The 16,910-nt window shown below is 43.6% G+C and overlaps 2 protein-coding genes across 2 annotated transcripts in view; one reads left to right on the forward strand and one right to left on the reverse strand.

Annotated features, from left to right (window-relative positions):
* Positions 1–16,910, reverse strand: part of LOC308306095 (beta-1,3-galactosyl-O-glycosyl-glycoprotein beta-1,6-N-acetylglucosaminyltransferase 3-like) — a gene marked incomplete at both ends in the record, with an annotated part of 62,405 nt that overhangs the window by 42,175 nt on the left and 3,320 nt on the right. The window contains one exon of the mRNA XM_080750994.1: positions 16,577–16,760. Within this exon, the coding sequence (XP_080607120.1) occupies positions 16,577–16,760 (184 nt within the window). The remainder of the gene's footprint in view (positions 1–16,576; positions 16,761–16,910) is intronic.
* Positions 12,660–16,910, forward strand: part of plekhh1 (pleckstrin homology domain containing, family H (with MyTH4 domain) member 1) — a 62,504-nt gene continuing 58,253 nt past the window's right edge. Inside the window, exon 1 of the mRNA XM_080750554.1 lies at positions 12,660–12,806. The gene's annotated coding sequence lies outside the window, so the exon portion shown is untranslated. The remainder of the gene's footprint in view (positions 12,807–16,910) is intronic.

The raw sequence follows: 16,910 nt of genomic DNA on the forward strand, positions 1-16,910 counted from the left end.
TGTCTCTTTGTGAGAGATGAGTCAAAAGTGCTCAACTGACCTCTGACAATTCAACTGAGTAAGCTTTATTTATTGCGACCGTAGGTCGCAGTTACTTGCACACTATCCAAACCTCCACCGGCTGTCCCTCCGTCACTCCCTCCGTCACTCCCTCCGTCACTCCCTCTGTCACACGTCACACGTCACACTTTTGCCCTGCTCATATCTCTGCAACCGTTGCCCCGATCCATGCCAGATTTTGCACACACACTCCTTGCCTGCCAAACTACAACCTCCAAGGACCCCCGGAGTTTCGGGGACCCCCAGGTCCCTGGGGGACCCCCAGGTGTAAAAAATTACCAAATGTGCAAAAATGACCAAATGACCACCCCAACGGGGCTGCTCACGGGGCATTCCCGGGGACCACCCACTCCTGGTGCTCCAGAACGGATGCAAAAGTGGTGGCGCCCCCAGTGGAGGACCCCCTGCCACTGCAGCTCACATAAAATGCCGTAACTCGGGCTAGGAGCGACCGGGAGAGCCGGGGCCGGTACCTATTCGTCCGCCTTGGCGGCGAGGAGACCCCACCCCTCATTTCTCACATGGCCCTCTAGCGCCACCATGAGGCCGATTCAGATTTTGCCCTAAAATCACGAAAATCACTACACAGTATGTCTACACTCATGTCAACAACATGGATCAGGAAGATTTTGGAAAAACACATTTTTGCTCTATTTATGGAGATAAGCGACCAACGGTCGCTTATCTCCCGATTAGGGAGTCTTACTGGTTTATAACACACTTTACAGTTGTGCTCTTGTAAGCATGAGGTCAGGTGGACCTGATGGCGATGAAGTCATGAAGCAAATGAAGACAGATCAGATGTCAATAAAGTTAATCAGAGTTTTTAAACTGATGTGTTCGTGGACATTTCGGCTCCAAAATATGAGATGTTCGTAGCCTGAACGTTGTGCACTCTATAGACATGGATTGAACCTATTATTTTGCTAAATAAAGTTATCCTATTTCACAAATGTATAGGCCCAAATTTGTGTTCTAAACTTTTCAAACATTTTCTAATATTGTTGACATTCTTTTGAATAGAGCTTAAGTGCTTCAGATCTCGGCTGGAAAAGCATTGTGTATCAGCAATCTAGATAAATATAGATTAGCACTGTGAACTGTTGATGTTTTGTTTCCCTTGCACTCCGATCAACTTGAGCCATGAATCTGACCAAGCCACACATCTGTGTTTGGTGACTGAGTTTCATCCATGTTTGACAATGTGACTTCCTTCAGCAGCGAGGTCGCTTGTGGTGACTGTTCATACAGAGCGCAGTGGCACTTTGGCTTTCGCTCATTGGTCAGCTGTTATCCTTAGAGCAAGGGTCTTCAACAGGGGGTCCGGGACCCCTAGGGGGTCCTCAGAGTTACTACAGGGGGTCCTCCACTTGATCCCTAGCGTCCATATTCTGATAACTTAAGCCAAAAATAGCAGATCTACAAGCTCACATTGCCTCGCAGTGCGAGGCATTGTGATCTTGTAGATCGGCTATTTTCGGCAAAGAGGTTTACTGTAGAAGGGAAAAAGAAGTACAGAGTGAAAGGTCAAGTTTATTAAGTATTGCCGGTTCAAGTGGTTAAATATCTGAAAACACAAATTGACATGAATCCAAAATTCACCGATGATCGTGCTGTCAAACAATGAAACTATATGGAATCTATGAGAAGGTTGTGGGGGTCCCTGCTTCATCTCTCTCTCAACCAAGGGGTCCTTGGCCTGAAAACGTTGAAGACCCCTGCATTAGGGAAGACAGAAGATGACCAATCAGCACAAGCTCATCACCTCCCTGTCCCTTTATCACCCTCTCAGCCTGTGGCACGACTGCATATGAGATAATTAGATTTTTCCTCAGTACTGTCAGTTGATTTGCACTAATTCCATGTAGTGTAAATATCAGCCTGGTTTCCCAGACATAAAAGAAGCTTACACCTTTAACTAGAAGAAGTGCTCCGAGCACAGGTCTCCACCAGCCACGCGTCCTGGTGGTGGTATAATAGGCCAATGTAAAAAGGGTGTCATGTGTTCTTCACCAATCTTAGGCCTTTCATGGCGCCACCATGAGGCTGATTTGAACATTTTGTAGTGTAATTTCTTCCTTGGCCTTTTGCGAATGTGCGTGCACAATTTCATTACAATTGCACGCTGTGTTTGATTTGAGGCATTTTGTTTGAAACGGATCAATCCTGCAAAGTTTGGAGGCCAATCTTAGCCAATCAGGATGGAATATTTAATACAGGACAGATCCGTCTTGATCATATGACTGTAGAGATACTGTGTACTGATTTGTGTTCATTTTGGGTAAAATCTGAAGGAGTAATATCCAAAAATGTGTCTTACATAAGTCAGCCTCCAGGTGACTTCAAATGACTTCAAATGTGGGCAAGATTTTAGCCTGATATGGGCCCCATTGACTTCTGTTATAAAATTTTAATCTTCTTTTGTGTATCATCGTCCTTGATGATTGGTTGACAACATTGTATTTCACAAGATTTCTTGTTACTTAAGGGAGGCCATGGGGCTGGCTGTTGTCTTCTCCCCCTTGCTGATGTCGGCTTAGGCAGAAAGATGCGATAGACTAAAAAGATGCGATTCTGGGAAATTGACATGACCTAAAGCTTAATTCACTTTTCGGCCCAACCCGGTATACAGAAAGTTTACAAAAGCCAGGTTCATTTTGGTGGCAAAAAAAATCTCAGGGCGAATACAATAGTGTGTTGCCTATAGCAACCACACTAACTAGAAGGGTTAGTGTGGGGTTGCACTGACACAAGTCGCAAGGAATCCACTGGGAACTGAATTCTGTCTTACCATATTTATATATTATATATTGTGATGTCAAGTGAAACGGCTAAATCTCGATATTCCTGTCTGATTGGACATTATATTGTATAGTCCAAGATATGTGGCCTTAAAACCCAAAAATCAAACCTCGGTTCGAAGTGAAGCGGTGTGTTCTAGATCTATACATTCTGTGTTCTAGATCTATACTTTCTATGTGCTTTAGTTCTATGTTTTTATGAATTCTGAATTCTGAATGATTTTATCTGGAGGGCCAAATTGGCATGTGAAGCTTGACCAATCCTCAATTGGTCAAGCATGCACGGGACATGTACGGGACAGACAAAAGTGACTAATCAGATGGGACAGACATGTACGGGACAGACAAAGCCACACCTTGGAAGCGGCTTTCACCGCTTCAAAAAGCAGGTTATTTTTGCTGGCAAAAGATTCTCGGACCAAATACAATAGTGTGTTGCCTATAGCAACCACACTAACTAGAAAGGTGCAATTCTAGTGTGGTTGCACTGGCGCTAGTCACGAGGAAGCCACTGGGAAATGAATTCCGACTTACCATTTATATTATACTGTATATTGTGATTTCATGTGAAGCATGACAACAGTGACAACAGTGTGTGAAGCACGACCAAAAGCTTCACTTTTACATTATTTATAAAACAGGTTCACACAAATTCTCAGGCCGAGAACAATAGTGTGTTGCCTATAGCAACCCCACAGAACATGTGAAAAATGTGTGGAGGTACTTCTTTATCCTACTGGCAGTGTGCACATGAAGTTTGGTGCCGATTGGTGTGGGACATACACACACAGACAGAAACACTGACACGCACGCTCGCAGCACACAGGCACGCACGCACGCGAGCGCACGCACACACACACACACACACACACACACACACACACACACACACACACACACACACACACACACACACACACACACACACACACACACACACACACAGACACACTCCACAGACCGCACCTCTCTTATACTGTAGTTGGCAGAGTAGAAATAGACATGGTCTTATCCAATGCAATAACAAATAATACTGATGCCATTCAGCATGAATAATGTCTTTATTAGCCGTGCTGGTGCAATGTGTGGGGGATTTCCAGAGCCTGCATGGACTGGGGTTGCTATGACGATCAATTTGACAGAGATGAACAGTCATTGGATTCACTGATTGGCCAACCCAACGCATCTGATTCACGGATTGGCTAAGCTTCGCATGACATCTGTCGTGCTGGACGGTACATTTGAAGACAGGATCAAAGGGAGACAGCAAGCACGTGCAAACATAGACATCAAAGGGGGATTGAGCCCCTGCCCTTTTATCCATCTGAAAAAAGTGCCCTCTCTGGGCCATGCGTGCAGTTTTTACTATGGTGAAAGAAATGCAAATGCACTCTTTTTCATGCCATACCTGAAGGCAGCATTCAAGAGAATTGCCTCGTTCAAACTCTCCTGAACTTGAATGCAGCATCTTATGTTGAAAGAATTGCCCTCTCTGTGTAAAAACTAGACCAGGTCAACCTGGTTGTGCCAGACCCCCTGTCTGTCATCATCATTTATGACATCATGCCTTTTGTAGGCATGTCATCATCATGTCATCATCATACCCTTTATATAGAAAACCCGGACAGACATTTGCTTATGTAGGCCTACCCATTTCATGGGTCTGGCAATCAACCATCGAAAATAGCCGACTTCCAAGCTTTGGAGGTCTGCTATTTTCGATCTTTTCACCCAAAGGCCCTTTTAAAAATGTCAGCCCCTGCCACTCTAACATTCTCTGCACGTCCCTGGGAGACAGGCATGCCATGCTGTGGCCTTTGGGCACACAGTGTACTCCTTTGGAGGTTACGGTGTCTGAGACATGGAAGACACTGATCAGATTGATGTGCTTGTCTTCAACATAATGTCTTCAGACTGGACGAAACTGGAAGAGGACAACGTCCACTTGAGGTTTCCTCCGGGAGCCACAGAGCTGTGCTGATAACGGTGGTGGAAAAAGTACTCAAATGCTTTTGTCTTCCAATTGGCATAATAATCAATCAACAAAGTAACTAGGAACAGTAAACAGTAAAAGCACATTATTTGGATCTGAGATGTAGTGGAGTAGAAAGAAAAGTATTGCAAATACCTCAAAATTGTACAGTACAGTACAGTACAGTACCGTACAGTACAGTACAGTACAGTACAGTACAGTACAGTACAGTAATTAAGGAATTATACTTACTTTCCACCACTGGCTAATTAAAGAAATCATCTGCATCTGATAGATATACAGGGGTGCACTGCAACGTGCTCCAGCACCTATTTCATCATGCCTACTACTCTACCACCATCATCAGGAAAGAAAGAAAATGTATTTGAGGGCAGAGGGGTTCAGGACACCGATATCAGTGTTTGAGACAGAAAACAACCGCTGGTTAAGCACACCCTCTGCACAGCTTCTTCCAAAATGATGCAAGTGTCATTCAGCCTCTATCCACAGTGGAGAGCTGTACGTATTTGGTGGCAGCAAGTTTAAACATATCTTCAATGATCTGTGGAAATGCTAACCAGAGACCTTCTCCGTTGAAGAAAAGAAGAAAGGACTAGGGGAAAGGCCTATGTAGAATGACTAGGTTGTGCTCTTGCTCGCATGTTGGGAGATTGTATCATCTTCGTTGTAGGAGACACACCCAATGAACTGTACAAGTCTTGAGAAATTCAGGCAGAGCAGTTGGGACTCATGTGGGATCTGGCAACCATGACTACCAACAACAGAAAAACAAAAACATAAATCCCATCCAAGCCCCTTGACTTACAGTATAAAATTGTATTTGTTATTTTAGAAGTATAAAACATACTGTACTAAAACAATAGCGGAGCTACTAAGCACTGGCAGTGAGCACAATAAATATGGCATTGATCAGTCCAGCGGTTTGCGAGATTAGCCACACAGACTTTAGAAAGACAGACAGACATACAAACCAACACTTTTATGGATGGGTAGCCTCCTGCAGAGCCATGTCATGCAAATGATCTAAAAAAAATCATTGAATCACCTCAGGGTTGCCACTGGTGTAAACTTTTGAAACAGTCAGGTTCAGTGGTGTGAACTTGACGTGAAGGTAGGTATAAATCCTGATCACGGAATGACAACTGGTTCCCAAAGCTACTCTCTCACTGTCCTGTGTTCTCCTCACTGCACTGGCAGCTCTGCCAGGGAGCCGGCATGCAGGGGCGTCACAAGGGGTAGGAAAGTGGGACTGAGTTACTGGGGCCCAAGGTGGAGGGGCCCTAATAACTTTATCTATTGAAAAATAGCAGATATATACAAGCTCACAGCGCGGCACCGAGTGCCGCGCTGCGAGCTTGTAGATCTGCTATTTTTGAAAAGTTGTGAAAATGTGTGAAAACCTTTGAATATATGTATTTTTTAAGCGAACATTTTTAACTCAAATTTTGCTTCTGGGGGTCCCTGGAACGTAATATTTTGAGATCGGGGTCCGTGGCCAAATACATATCATCTTGGGGGTCCTTGACATAGGTTTCTTGCACACATTTTCACGATTTTTCAAAAATAGCAGATCTACAAGCTCGCGGCACTCGGTGCCGCGCTGTGAGCTTGTATATCTGCTATTTCTCAATAGTTAACATTCATGAGGGGCCCGCAGTGAATCCTTGTACCCAGGGCCCAGAATTCGGTGTGACGCCCCTGCCGGCATGTAAACCACGTAGGCCTGACACCACTTGTTTTGACTGAGAGCACTGAGGCACTGTGTGATTGTGCAACACACGGCACAAGGCCTGAGCCAGCCCAGCTACAGTACAGCACCGAGAGCCTACTCTGAGCTCACTCTTTCCCTCCCTAGCTCCAACCAGGCTTGTGTCAAAACATTAATTGCAAATAATTCTTGGTATTTGATTATTTGGAGGAGCTGATGGGTGAGGCTCACTCACCGCATCAGGACAGCAATGGCAGGGTCAGATAATTTGTTACTCAGAGAAATGTGCACTGTACTGACTTATAAGTGGCTGAACCTTCTGCCGTGGATTGTCCTGTGTGACTATTAACCCCTCCCACACTGAGTCTGAGCATGTTAAAGTAAACACTTATTATTTCCATATTTTCTTTGATCCGGGGTCGGTTCTAATTTACAGTAGCCATTAGAACAGCCCAACTAATGCACAAGACAAGAATAGTTTTGCTAACATACCAGCACCAGAATGGGTGATCTGAGCACAGCATGGTGCTGAGGGAACCTAAGTGTTTAGAATAAGACAGAGCCACATACATTAGCAGAGTAGATTTTGAGAGCCAAATGCAGATATAAATATACAAAGGTCATATGAAAGCAGGATGTACAGAGAAGCTCTTGTGTTAAGCCTACCTAAGCACTGCTTATATGTGACCGTGTGATTTAGTTTCCATGTAATGCAACATCCCTGTCCACTTTCTGCCATGACCAGCGGTATGCTTGCATTTATTTCTCTTGTCTCGTCAGTCTCTGATTTCAATCCCAGGTGTCCACCACTGCAGGAAACCAATTGCAAGCATCTACTGCTCAGTGAAAATTAGGCTTCAGGCAGGGCTATTGTGCTGCATGCATCCTTTACGTTAAATTCCAGACTACCCGTTTTCTTACCTTAATCTGATGTTATTAAATCCCAGAATGAGTGGTACAGGTGAAAACCTAACCCTCTCCCAAGTCCATTGCAGCTCCGAGTGTGAGTGGTGGGGTTTTGCGGTAAGGGTCTGCGTCAATATGCCGACGGGCCGGTGTTCCGACCATAGACGGATTATGACAAAATGGGCCCCTGGGCCCCAAAATGCAAAGGGCCCCCCTTCTTACGACCGCACAGCGACATAGCGATAGTGTGTGTTCCGTGTGTGCGGCATAGCCGCGCCAGAAAAAAAATAGAGTTTTTAAAGTCCCAAAAAAAGAGCCCCTGAAATGTATAGAATAGTTATACCGTAACTATAACACACAATATTGTGTAGATAACATAGTAGCTATTCTTGAAAACATTTTGGATGGGTTTATTTTCCCTCTCCTCTGCCCTAAAAACAGTGGTGCCAGGTTCAAAGTTATTCTATGCTGTGTGATAACATTCTTCATCATGCTTATGTTAGCTGCTAAAGCAACTTAAAAGAAAAAATAAGAAAATCTAACAATACTTTATATAAAATTGGGTGATGACTTATTTATTTTAGATATATTATTATCTATATTTTAATTATACATTATTCATTATACTTCTTGCAAGAGTTTGGCCCCTATACATTTGATAGGGCTTTTTATGTTTATGCAAAGAATCTGACTTGTCCCAGGCAGCCAGGTAAGGCTGGTGGTAACACATACTTAAAGGACCATACAGTCAAGTGTTACAGTATATGATGCTATGGTATGAATGAGGGGTTAATCGGGGTAGATAACATAACAGTTATGTTATCTACTCCGGTTTATCTTACTACCTCTACATTGTTGTAATGCGTGGACATTAGAAAATGTAATGTTGTTGTTGTTTTGAAGTCTTATAGATAAACTGAGGAGCTAAACACTTACAGTATAATATGTATCATGGTGTTTTAGGAATATTTGGGGTTATTTTTGAGATGAACTAATAAAATAGTGTCTAGCAAATAGCGCAACGCTAATAACAGGGACGCGGTCACACGGTGGCTCAAGCTGAGGGGCCCCCCTAGCTCAGGGGCCCCTGGGCCTGGGCCCATTGTGCCCGTTGGGTAATCCATCCATGGTTCCGACTACCTAAACCTAACCTTAACCCTAAACCTAACCTCAGTAAAACTAATGCCGGTGAATGCTAACCTGGTGAAATGCTAACCTACCGATGCTGGTGAATGCTAACCTACCAACACTGGTGAATGCTAACCTGGTGAAACGCTAACCTGCCGACGCTGGTCAATGCTAACCTGGTGAATGTTAACCTGGTCGGACCAACGGGAGGTCCGGATTATATCGCTTGAAAATTAATGATATACATAATTATGTCATAATAACTAAATGCTCTCCACAGTGTTTGTACTTCCGGAAGTCTTACAATATGAGATTTCACCTGTGATTCCATCCAAAATCCAATTTGGGACACAAACACTGTGGAGAGTATTTAGTCATTATCAACGACAGATCTACAAAAATGAAAATTCGAGTGATAAAAATACACGATTTAGCGCGAAACCCCACCGCTCACGCTTGGAGCTGCGGTGGACCTCAGGATGGGGTTATGAAAATGTTTACCTGCAGGCCTACCACTCATTTCTTATAACATCAGATTAAAGTAAGAAAACTGGTATGTGGAATTCTCCTTTAACATGGAACATGTCCACATCAACATGGTCAAGAGACAAACTTCCCTGCGTCATGCAGCAGTCCCATCTGAGACAGTGTTTACGTTTAGATTTAAAAACATTTCTGTTCTTTTATAGCAGATCCACTTCAGTGCCTGCCACGGCCGTACTTCTACTGTCTGTTATATGATTTAATCTCTGGCACTGAAAGTTGTGAATTATTTATTTGGGCGTATCATGCAACAATGTAAATGTTCAGACATGATAAAACGTTCCAGATGGGGATGTCCAATTGCTCCTTGCACTGAAGACAGAACCACACATCAGCTTACCACAAAGAGAAGGCTGTTTTGTGATTGAGCCCCATTAGTTGCTACAGTATAAACCAGCTGGTTCCCCAAAACTGGGTCGGGACCATCTTTAGGCCACGGACCCATTTTTATAAATATCCCTTTTTCCGTTTCCAAGATTTTTAAAATTATTATTTCAAAAGCTAAAATAAATAAGTGTCATTAATGAAAAAAATAATTCGAACATTTTTCTAAGGAATTTAGAAACACAAATCCCCCAAATTCCATAACAACTGCTTTTAAAAAATAATGAATATAATGTGTTGTGAACTTGTAGATCTGCTATTTTCCCTGGTTTGGGTCCCCGGTAGACATCAAATATCTCTTTTGGGTCTGAGATAAAAAGTTTGAGAACCAGTGGTATAAACACTGCTGATTAAAGCAACTTTAACATAAAGTAATTCTGACACGAGTCTTTGCTGAGTGATAGTAAAGTTGAAGGCTATGTTCTAGCATTCTGCAGGCAAAGGTTCAGACCTTCCCAAATTAGGCCCTCACAAAAGTTTTACAGCCCAGATAATGATTCATTTTCTGTTCTAAACTTCCACACCATGGTCTGAAACAACTTTTGAGTCCAGAAAAAAACAAAACGTTTTGATAGCCCTATTAGCTATTCCCAATGGACGAATGTAATTGCCTGAAACCTGAGTGAAACGTTTTATTTGACAGTTGAAGTTAAGAGTCTTAATAAAAGACAAGCTAATTAGTTCAAGGACAGGCTAGGTTATAGGACTTTTAGTGCTGCCTTTGCATCACATCAGTTAGTTCTGACCCAAATGTTCACAAATCGGATTATATACAGGCCATGCTTTGTTTTATGGGCTACAGTAGATCTGTTTGTTTTTACGTGTTGAGAGAGAGATAGGGACCCAAGCAGAGCCTGGCTAAAAATATCCAAAGTCATGGAGAAAATAGTCTACGAACAGATAGCAAGATATCTCGATGAGAATAATCTGATTTACGAGTTCCAATCTGGATTCAGAAAATCTCATTCCACTGACACATGCCTTCTCTATTTGACTGACCAAATCAAACGCGAAGCGGATGACGGCAAATATAGCGGCATGGTCATGATGGACCTCCAGAAGGCATTTGACACCGTAAATCATTCTATTCTGATTGAGAAACTAAAAGCCATCGGTCTTGACAGCGCAGCAGTGAGGTGGATGCAGTCTTACCTGGTGGGGAGGGAACAGGTGGTGGAGATTAACGGTACCCTGTCCCCCCCCCTCCCGGTAAACTGTGGTGTTCCTCAAGGTAGCATACTGGGACCTCTGTTGTTCCTAATATACGTGAACGACATGGCATCTGCTTGTGACTGCAACCTGTTCCTGTTCGCGGATGACTCGGCTCTCCTAGTCTCGGGCAAGGACCACTTGCAGGTTGAGAAGACACTTAACTCTGAACTAAGTAAGATCTGCACATGGCTTAACGACAACAAATTATCAATTCACCTGGGTAAAACAGAGTCCATCCTCTTTGGATCAAATCATAACCTCAAAAAAGTTGATAACTTCACAATCAAAGTGGGTGACAAGGTCATAACACGAAAAAACGAAATCTCTTACTTAGGATGTATCCTTGAAGCTAATCTTTCCAGTGAAAAGATGACTTCTAAAGTAATAAATAAAATCAACCAACGAACTCGTTTCCTACAGAGGATCGCCCCGATGGTCAATTCCAACACACTGAAGACCATAGCTGGTGCAATAATCCAGCCCCTCTTTGACTACGGAGTCCACGTATGGTATTGTGACGCCCCACAAGCCCTGAAAACTAAACTACAAACAGCCCAAAATAAACTAATTAGGGTCCTGCTTAGACTTCCCTATCAGACTCACCTCACCGCTACTCACCAGTTAAGAGTGGGGTGGCTCAGAGTAGTTGACAGAGTACAGCAACTTGCAATGGGCCTGGTGTACAAGATACACTACACCACTATGATACCCAAGTACCTGTCAAAATACTTTATAAACATTAAGGATGTCCATAATTACAACACCAGAGGCAGCGCCACAGATCACTTTCAACCCAGAGTCAAAACCAACAAAGGGTCAAACTCTTTTTTCTGCTATACCACCAAAATGTGGAAAGCCTTACCGAAGGCCACAAAGGAGTGTGGATCACTAGCATCCTTTAAAATTGCCCTGAAAAACCACTTACAGGCAGCAGCCGTTCGCAACTGGTAAAAAAGAATCTAGCCCAACCCTACCCTCCCCTGCCCCTTCTTTGTATATACTGTTTGTTTTGACTTACTGTCTTCTATTTTGTTTTTCTTTACATATCTACTGCATAGTACTGTGTTCTATTTGTCTGTCATTCAATGTTATATGAGATACTTCAATGGTTTCCAGTGGAAATAAGCTTAGTCTTTTCATGGATCTCCTTTTAGTAGACCTTGTACCAGTGAACTGTACCGTCATGAAACTGTACCTTTTCCTATGCAAACTTCTAATAAAGTCTTCAATCAATCAAAAAAGGCTAATGCAATATCCTGAGTAGCTCCTGTAGGACACAAGGGGGGGTTGCAGTGGTGGAGAAAGTACTCACATATTTTACTTAAGAAAATACTGCAATATAGAAAATGTCTATTGTTACAGGTAAAAGTCCGGAATTAAAAATGTAGCCTACTTGAGTAAAATTATGAAAGTGCTGGCATGAAAATGTACTTAAAGTACCTAAAGTAAAAGTAAAAAATAAAAAATAAAAAAACACATATTGACAGAATATTCAAAAGGTATGAAATAGGGCTAAAGTAGGTTATGTATGTATTGTTTTATTATATCATAATATTATAATTTATATCAAAGTAACTAGTAACTAAAGTTTTCAAACAAATGTAGTGGAGTAAAAGTACACTATTTGGATCCAAATGAGTAAAAGTAGGAAATACTCTAAAGTACAAATACCTCAAAATTGTACTTAAGTAGGCCTACAGTACTTGAGTAAATGTACTTTAGTTACTTCACAGTTCACACCGCTGCACACAAGGGGGGTTTGACTCCTAGCGAAATCTGATCCTGCATTGGGCCCTTTAAAGGAATATGGGATGAGTCTATTCAATGGCTCTCTCTCGGCAGCAAAGCGGTAGTAGTAGATGTGAACGCTCCGCTCTGGAGAAACCAAAGGACAACCGGAGGAGAAAAGCCCTAAAAGCCGAAAGCAATGAATGACCGACAGGCAGCAGCGAGCAGAGAAAGCCAGTGAATGAATGTATCGTTCGTTATGAGTCGGACAATGAATTACCGGGGGAGGTGTACGTGAGAGGAGAGAGAGAGAGAGGGAGAGAGAGAGAGACAAAGTCACAAGGTAAACTATTTCAGCAGCTCCGCTAAAAACTACAACAACTGATTTATGTCAGCGCAGCTCGGGATTTGTTTATGTTTAAGACAGTGGTGTAAAGTAGCCAAGTAGATTTACTTAAGTAGCCTACTCTATGTAAGTACAGTTTTGGAGGTAGCCTACTTTACTTGAGTTAGTATTTCCAATTTCCAGTAGCCTACTTTTACTTCTACTCTACAACATCTCGGATCCAAATAGGCTACTTTTTACTCCACTACATTTATTTGAAAACTTAGTTACTACTATTTGCAGATATAAATGATTATATAAAACATACATTAATTCACTTTAGCCCTGTCTATTTTATACCTAGGCTGTTATTTGTAACAGAATACTTCTACATTGCAGTAGCCTACTGTATTCTGATACTTTTACTTGAGTAAAATATGTGAGTAGGCTACTTTTTCCACCACTGACTATAAACAGAGGAGATGTGATCATGGACCGTTTGGAACGCAACTCTAGTTGAGTGCGACTCGTCTGCGCGAGCTATAGAGAGATGTCTGTTCTGCATGTGCGGTGAACTTTCTGCTCTCCGACCCGACGTTTTTATGCTTGCTACTATTCCACTATAACCAGTGTGCGTCTGTCTGTGTCTGGCACACCTGTTCCTTGTAACCTTTTTTGGATAAAATCGTGCGTGGCCACTGCCCTGTAGCCTACTGTTCTAACTTTGATGCCTCCAAAAAACATTAATAACGCCTATATAGCAGAACTGTTTATACTGGGGGGGGGGACAACATGTATTTGACTGTTTGCACGACCTTATGAAATTCGTGTGTGCGTGCGTGCGTGCATGTATGTGTGCGTGAGTGCGTGTGCTTGCGTGCGTGCGTGCGTGCGTGTCTGTCTGTCTGTCTGTCTGTCTGTCTGTCTGTCTGTCTGTCTGAATAATACACACATGCAATATCCCATGCAGGCATTTTATGAAAGCCATTTGTGCCTCTGGAGGCATGGGACGGGAAATAAATCCTGACTATCCATACCGGCCTATAACTCAATTTAACTCCTTCCGTCTCGCCAAAGCTGTTATTTAAACACCTTCCCACGCTGCCTGACATATGGGCCGAGGAGGAGGATGTGTTCAGGCCCACTCTCATACGTGCTGTATTATCCGCTTTGGGTATACGTCTCCCACTGTATATAACTCACGCTTTCCCCAGCTGCTCCATGCCACCAACATCACCTCCTCCCCCTCCTCCCCTCCCTGCTCTGCGCTCATCCTTGAGGAAATGAAGGACGCCAGGGGTTACAGTGTTCTGTGTGTGTGATGGTGGTGGACAGGAGTGTTGTGGAGATAGGCTAGAGAGATGTTTAACACCTCAGCCACCTCAGCGCCTTGGAATGTCAAGGGGCCTGTATTTACGGCCGTGAGACTTATAATGATTGTGGTCAGTATCTTCAAGGCCTGTCATTAGAGTGTCCCTATGGGAACTAAAAGCCTTCGAGGTAGGAGAGTATAGGTGTGTGAGTGTGTGTAGGAGGGGGGTGCAATAGATGGTGAGGTGGCTAAGGGTGTAGGAGAGTATGGAATATGAGCGAAGGAAAAGGTCGGCAAGAGAGAAGCAGAGGTGGTGGTGGAGGAGAATGTGGAGGAGTAGCATGTCGTCGCTCTTGATCATACTATAGCATCGCAAAAGCATCCCAAAGCTTTGAAAGTAGCAGACCTGCAAGCTCGAAACGCAGCGTGAAGGAAGCGACTCGCTTTGAGCTTGCAGTGCTGCTACATTTGGTACTTCTGAATTTGAATCCTGAAAAGTAACAGTTTCGGACATTATGAGGTCTCCACGCGACTGAGACGATAATGCAGGGTAAAAGTAGTGTTGTCGTAATGTATAGGAGTAGGGGAGTAGATGGTGAAAAAGTTGAAAAAGAGCTAACCTTAAGCCTGGGAATGAGGTTAAATAGGAGGTGGGGCAGCAGGCAGAAGATCTTTCGGGGGAGGAAGAAGAGGAGGTGGAGGAGTTGGAGAGGAGAGGGTGACAGTATAGATAAGATGATAAATGTATGGAGAGTGGGGCGGTAGAGTGAGGGAATGGAAAAATAGGATCAAACTCATTCAGGTGCTGCTGAAAGACTATACAAAGTTTTGACTTGACCTTATAACATTTTGATTTGTCTTACGGCCGGGCCAAAGGCTTCCCAAACCAGTGTTAAATCAGTGTTAATGCATTATGGCTATAAACTGAGGAACTTTGTTGAACATTTTGCTTGTGTCAAATAACACAACCCTTTGTCCTTTCAGGAAAAATGGTTAAAGGTTAAGAAATGTGTTACTGTGTGAGCCTTGGAGACATTTGCCCTTTTGAGCGGTGGTCACACCGTCTCCATAGCGTGGCCGTGTGTGTAGGTATGTTTGTTTGTATGTATGTGGGTGGGTGGGTCTGTATGTAGCCTCAAGCCTGTGGTGTAGTACCTTTTATGACCTACACATGTTAAGGGAGGGGCGCTGTTTTCAGGCCAGGCCAGGCCAGGCACACACACACGCACGCACACACACACACACACACACACACACACACAGGGGGGAAGGGGGGAGGGGTAAACCGGTTGGTGGGTAAACCACCGCTCAGTTCACACGGGTGTGATTTTTCTTTATCTATAACAATCAGCCGCCTCTTGTGTCTTAAATTGGGCCACACCGACCAAAACACGCTCCCTAGTTTAAACAAAAGCATAAAGCCTCACTTTGACTGGGTGGGAGTCAAGAGGGGTCCCTTCGCTTCAGAAGATGGACCTTGGAAGGAGAGATAAGGGCATTTTTAACTCACTCCCCTTGACTCCATGTGCTTTGCGATACTTTGTCTTGATTTGCATACACACAGTCAGTCAGACACACATACAACTTTGTCTTGATTTGCATACACACAGTCAGTCAGACACACATACACACACACACACACACACACACACACACACACACACACACACACACACACACACACACACACACACACACACACACACACACACACACACACACACACACATACATACACACACCCCCTTGGCTGACACATTGCATTCTCAGCGAGTGACCCAGATTTGCGCACGTATGCTCCTGTGCCATCATGTCATCTGAGTAATTTTGTTCAGACTGGCAGCCCAAATCCAACATTTTGTCTATCCAGATCTGAATCAGATTGGTTTGATCAAATCTGAACAGCCTGATATATACTGTATATGAATTGACTGACACTATCGTGTGACAGAGCATAATTTAAGCTTTACTCATCATGCCTATGTGGTTACGTTCTTACCACAACAACCAATACAGATAGGTCAACGATGTCTGAATACCCGGATCTGATCTGATCACTTACACCCTATTTTGAGAACCAATTCGGATTTTTCTGCAGTCTGAAGTATTGTAGAAAGCCTTGGATTGGGGATGCCAAATTCTGGGGAAGCCAAGTCAGATCTCTGCAGAGACACCAACAACAACAGCAGGGATTTGCAAATGTCTGGTGGGGATGATATCACTGCACCAACTAATCACTTACATCACCACAGCTGCATGCTCAGCAGAGTGGGTGTGTGTAGTTGGATGTGTATGTGGCAGTGTGCATGCTTGCATGATTGTGTATGTGTGTGTGTGTGTGTGTGTGTGTGTGTGTGTGTGTGTGTGTGTGTGTGTGTGTGTGTGTGTGTGTGTGTGTGTGTGTGTGTGTGTGTGTGTATGTGTGTGTGTGTGTGTGTGCGTGTGCGTGTGCGTTTTTCTGTTTGTCCGCGTGTACGTGTGTCGTCGTGCACACATTCGCCGCCAGTGTGGAAGCCTTTCTGCAGGCCAGGGGGTATGTGTTTATATCTGCAGTGATAAAGGAGGTTCTGGTCAATGAAATGACCAGCTATGGAGACTTCCACATGGGTGCCCCTTGAGAGCAGCACACGCCCTCGCCCTCCCGGCTCCATTTCGCTGGACTGGCGAAAGGTGCAAAAAAAGAAAAAGGTCAAGTGAGGCGCAATCATCGCATGTCGCAACAGTGAAATAGAAACATCATGCGCCGTCCAAACAATTTTATTGCCTTCTGTGATAGCTTCCACAGCTTGAGCATAAAACTCTTCTGGATA

The sequence above is a fragment of the Nannobrachium achirus genome, assembly GCF_963921795.1.
Source record: "Nannobrachium achirus genome assembly, chromosome: 20".
NCBI lineage: Eukaryota > Metazoa > Chordata > Actinopteri > Myctophiformes > Myctophidae > Nannobrachium > Nannobrachium achirus.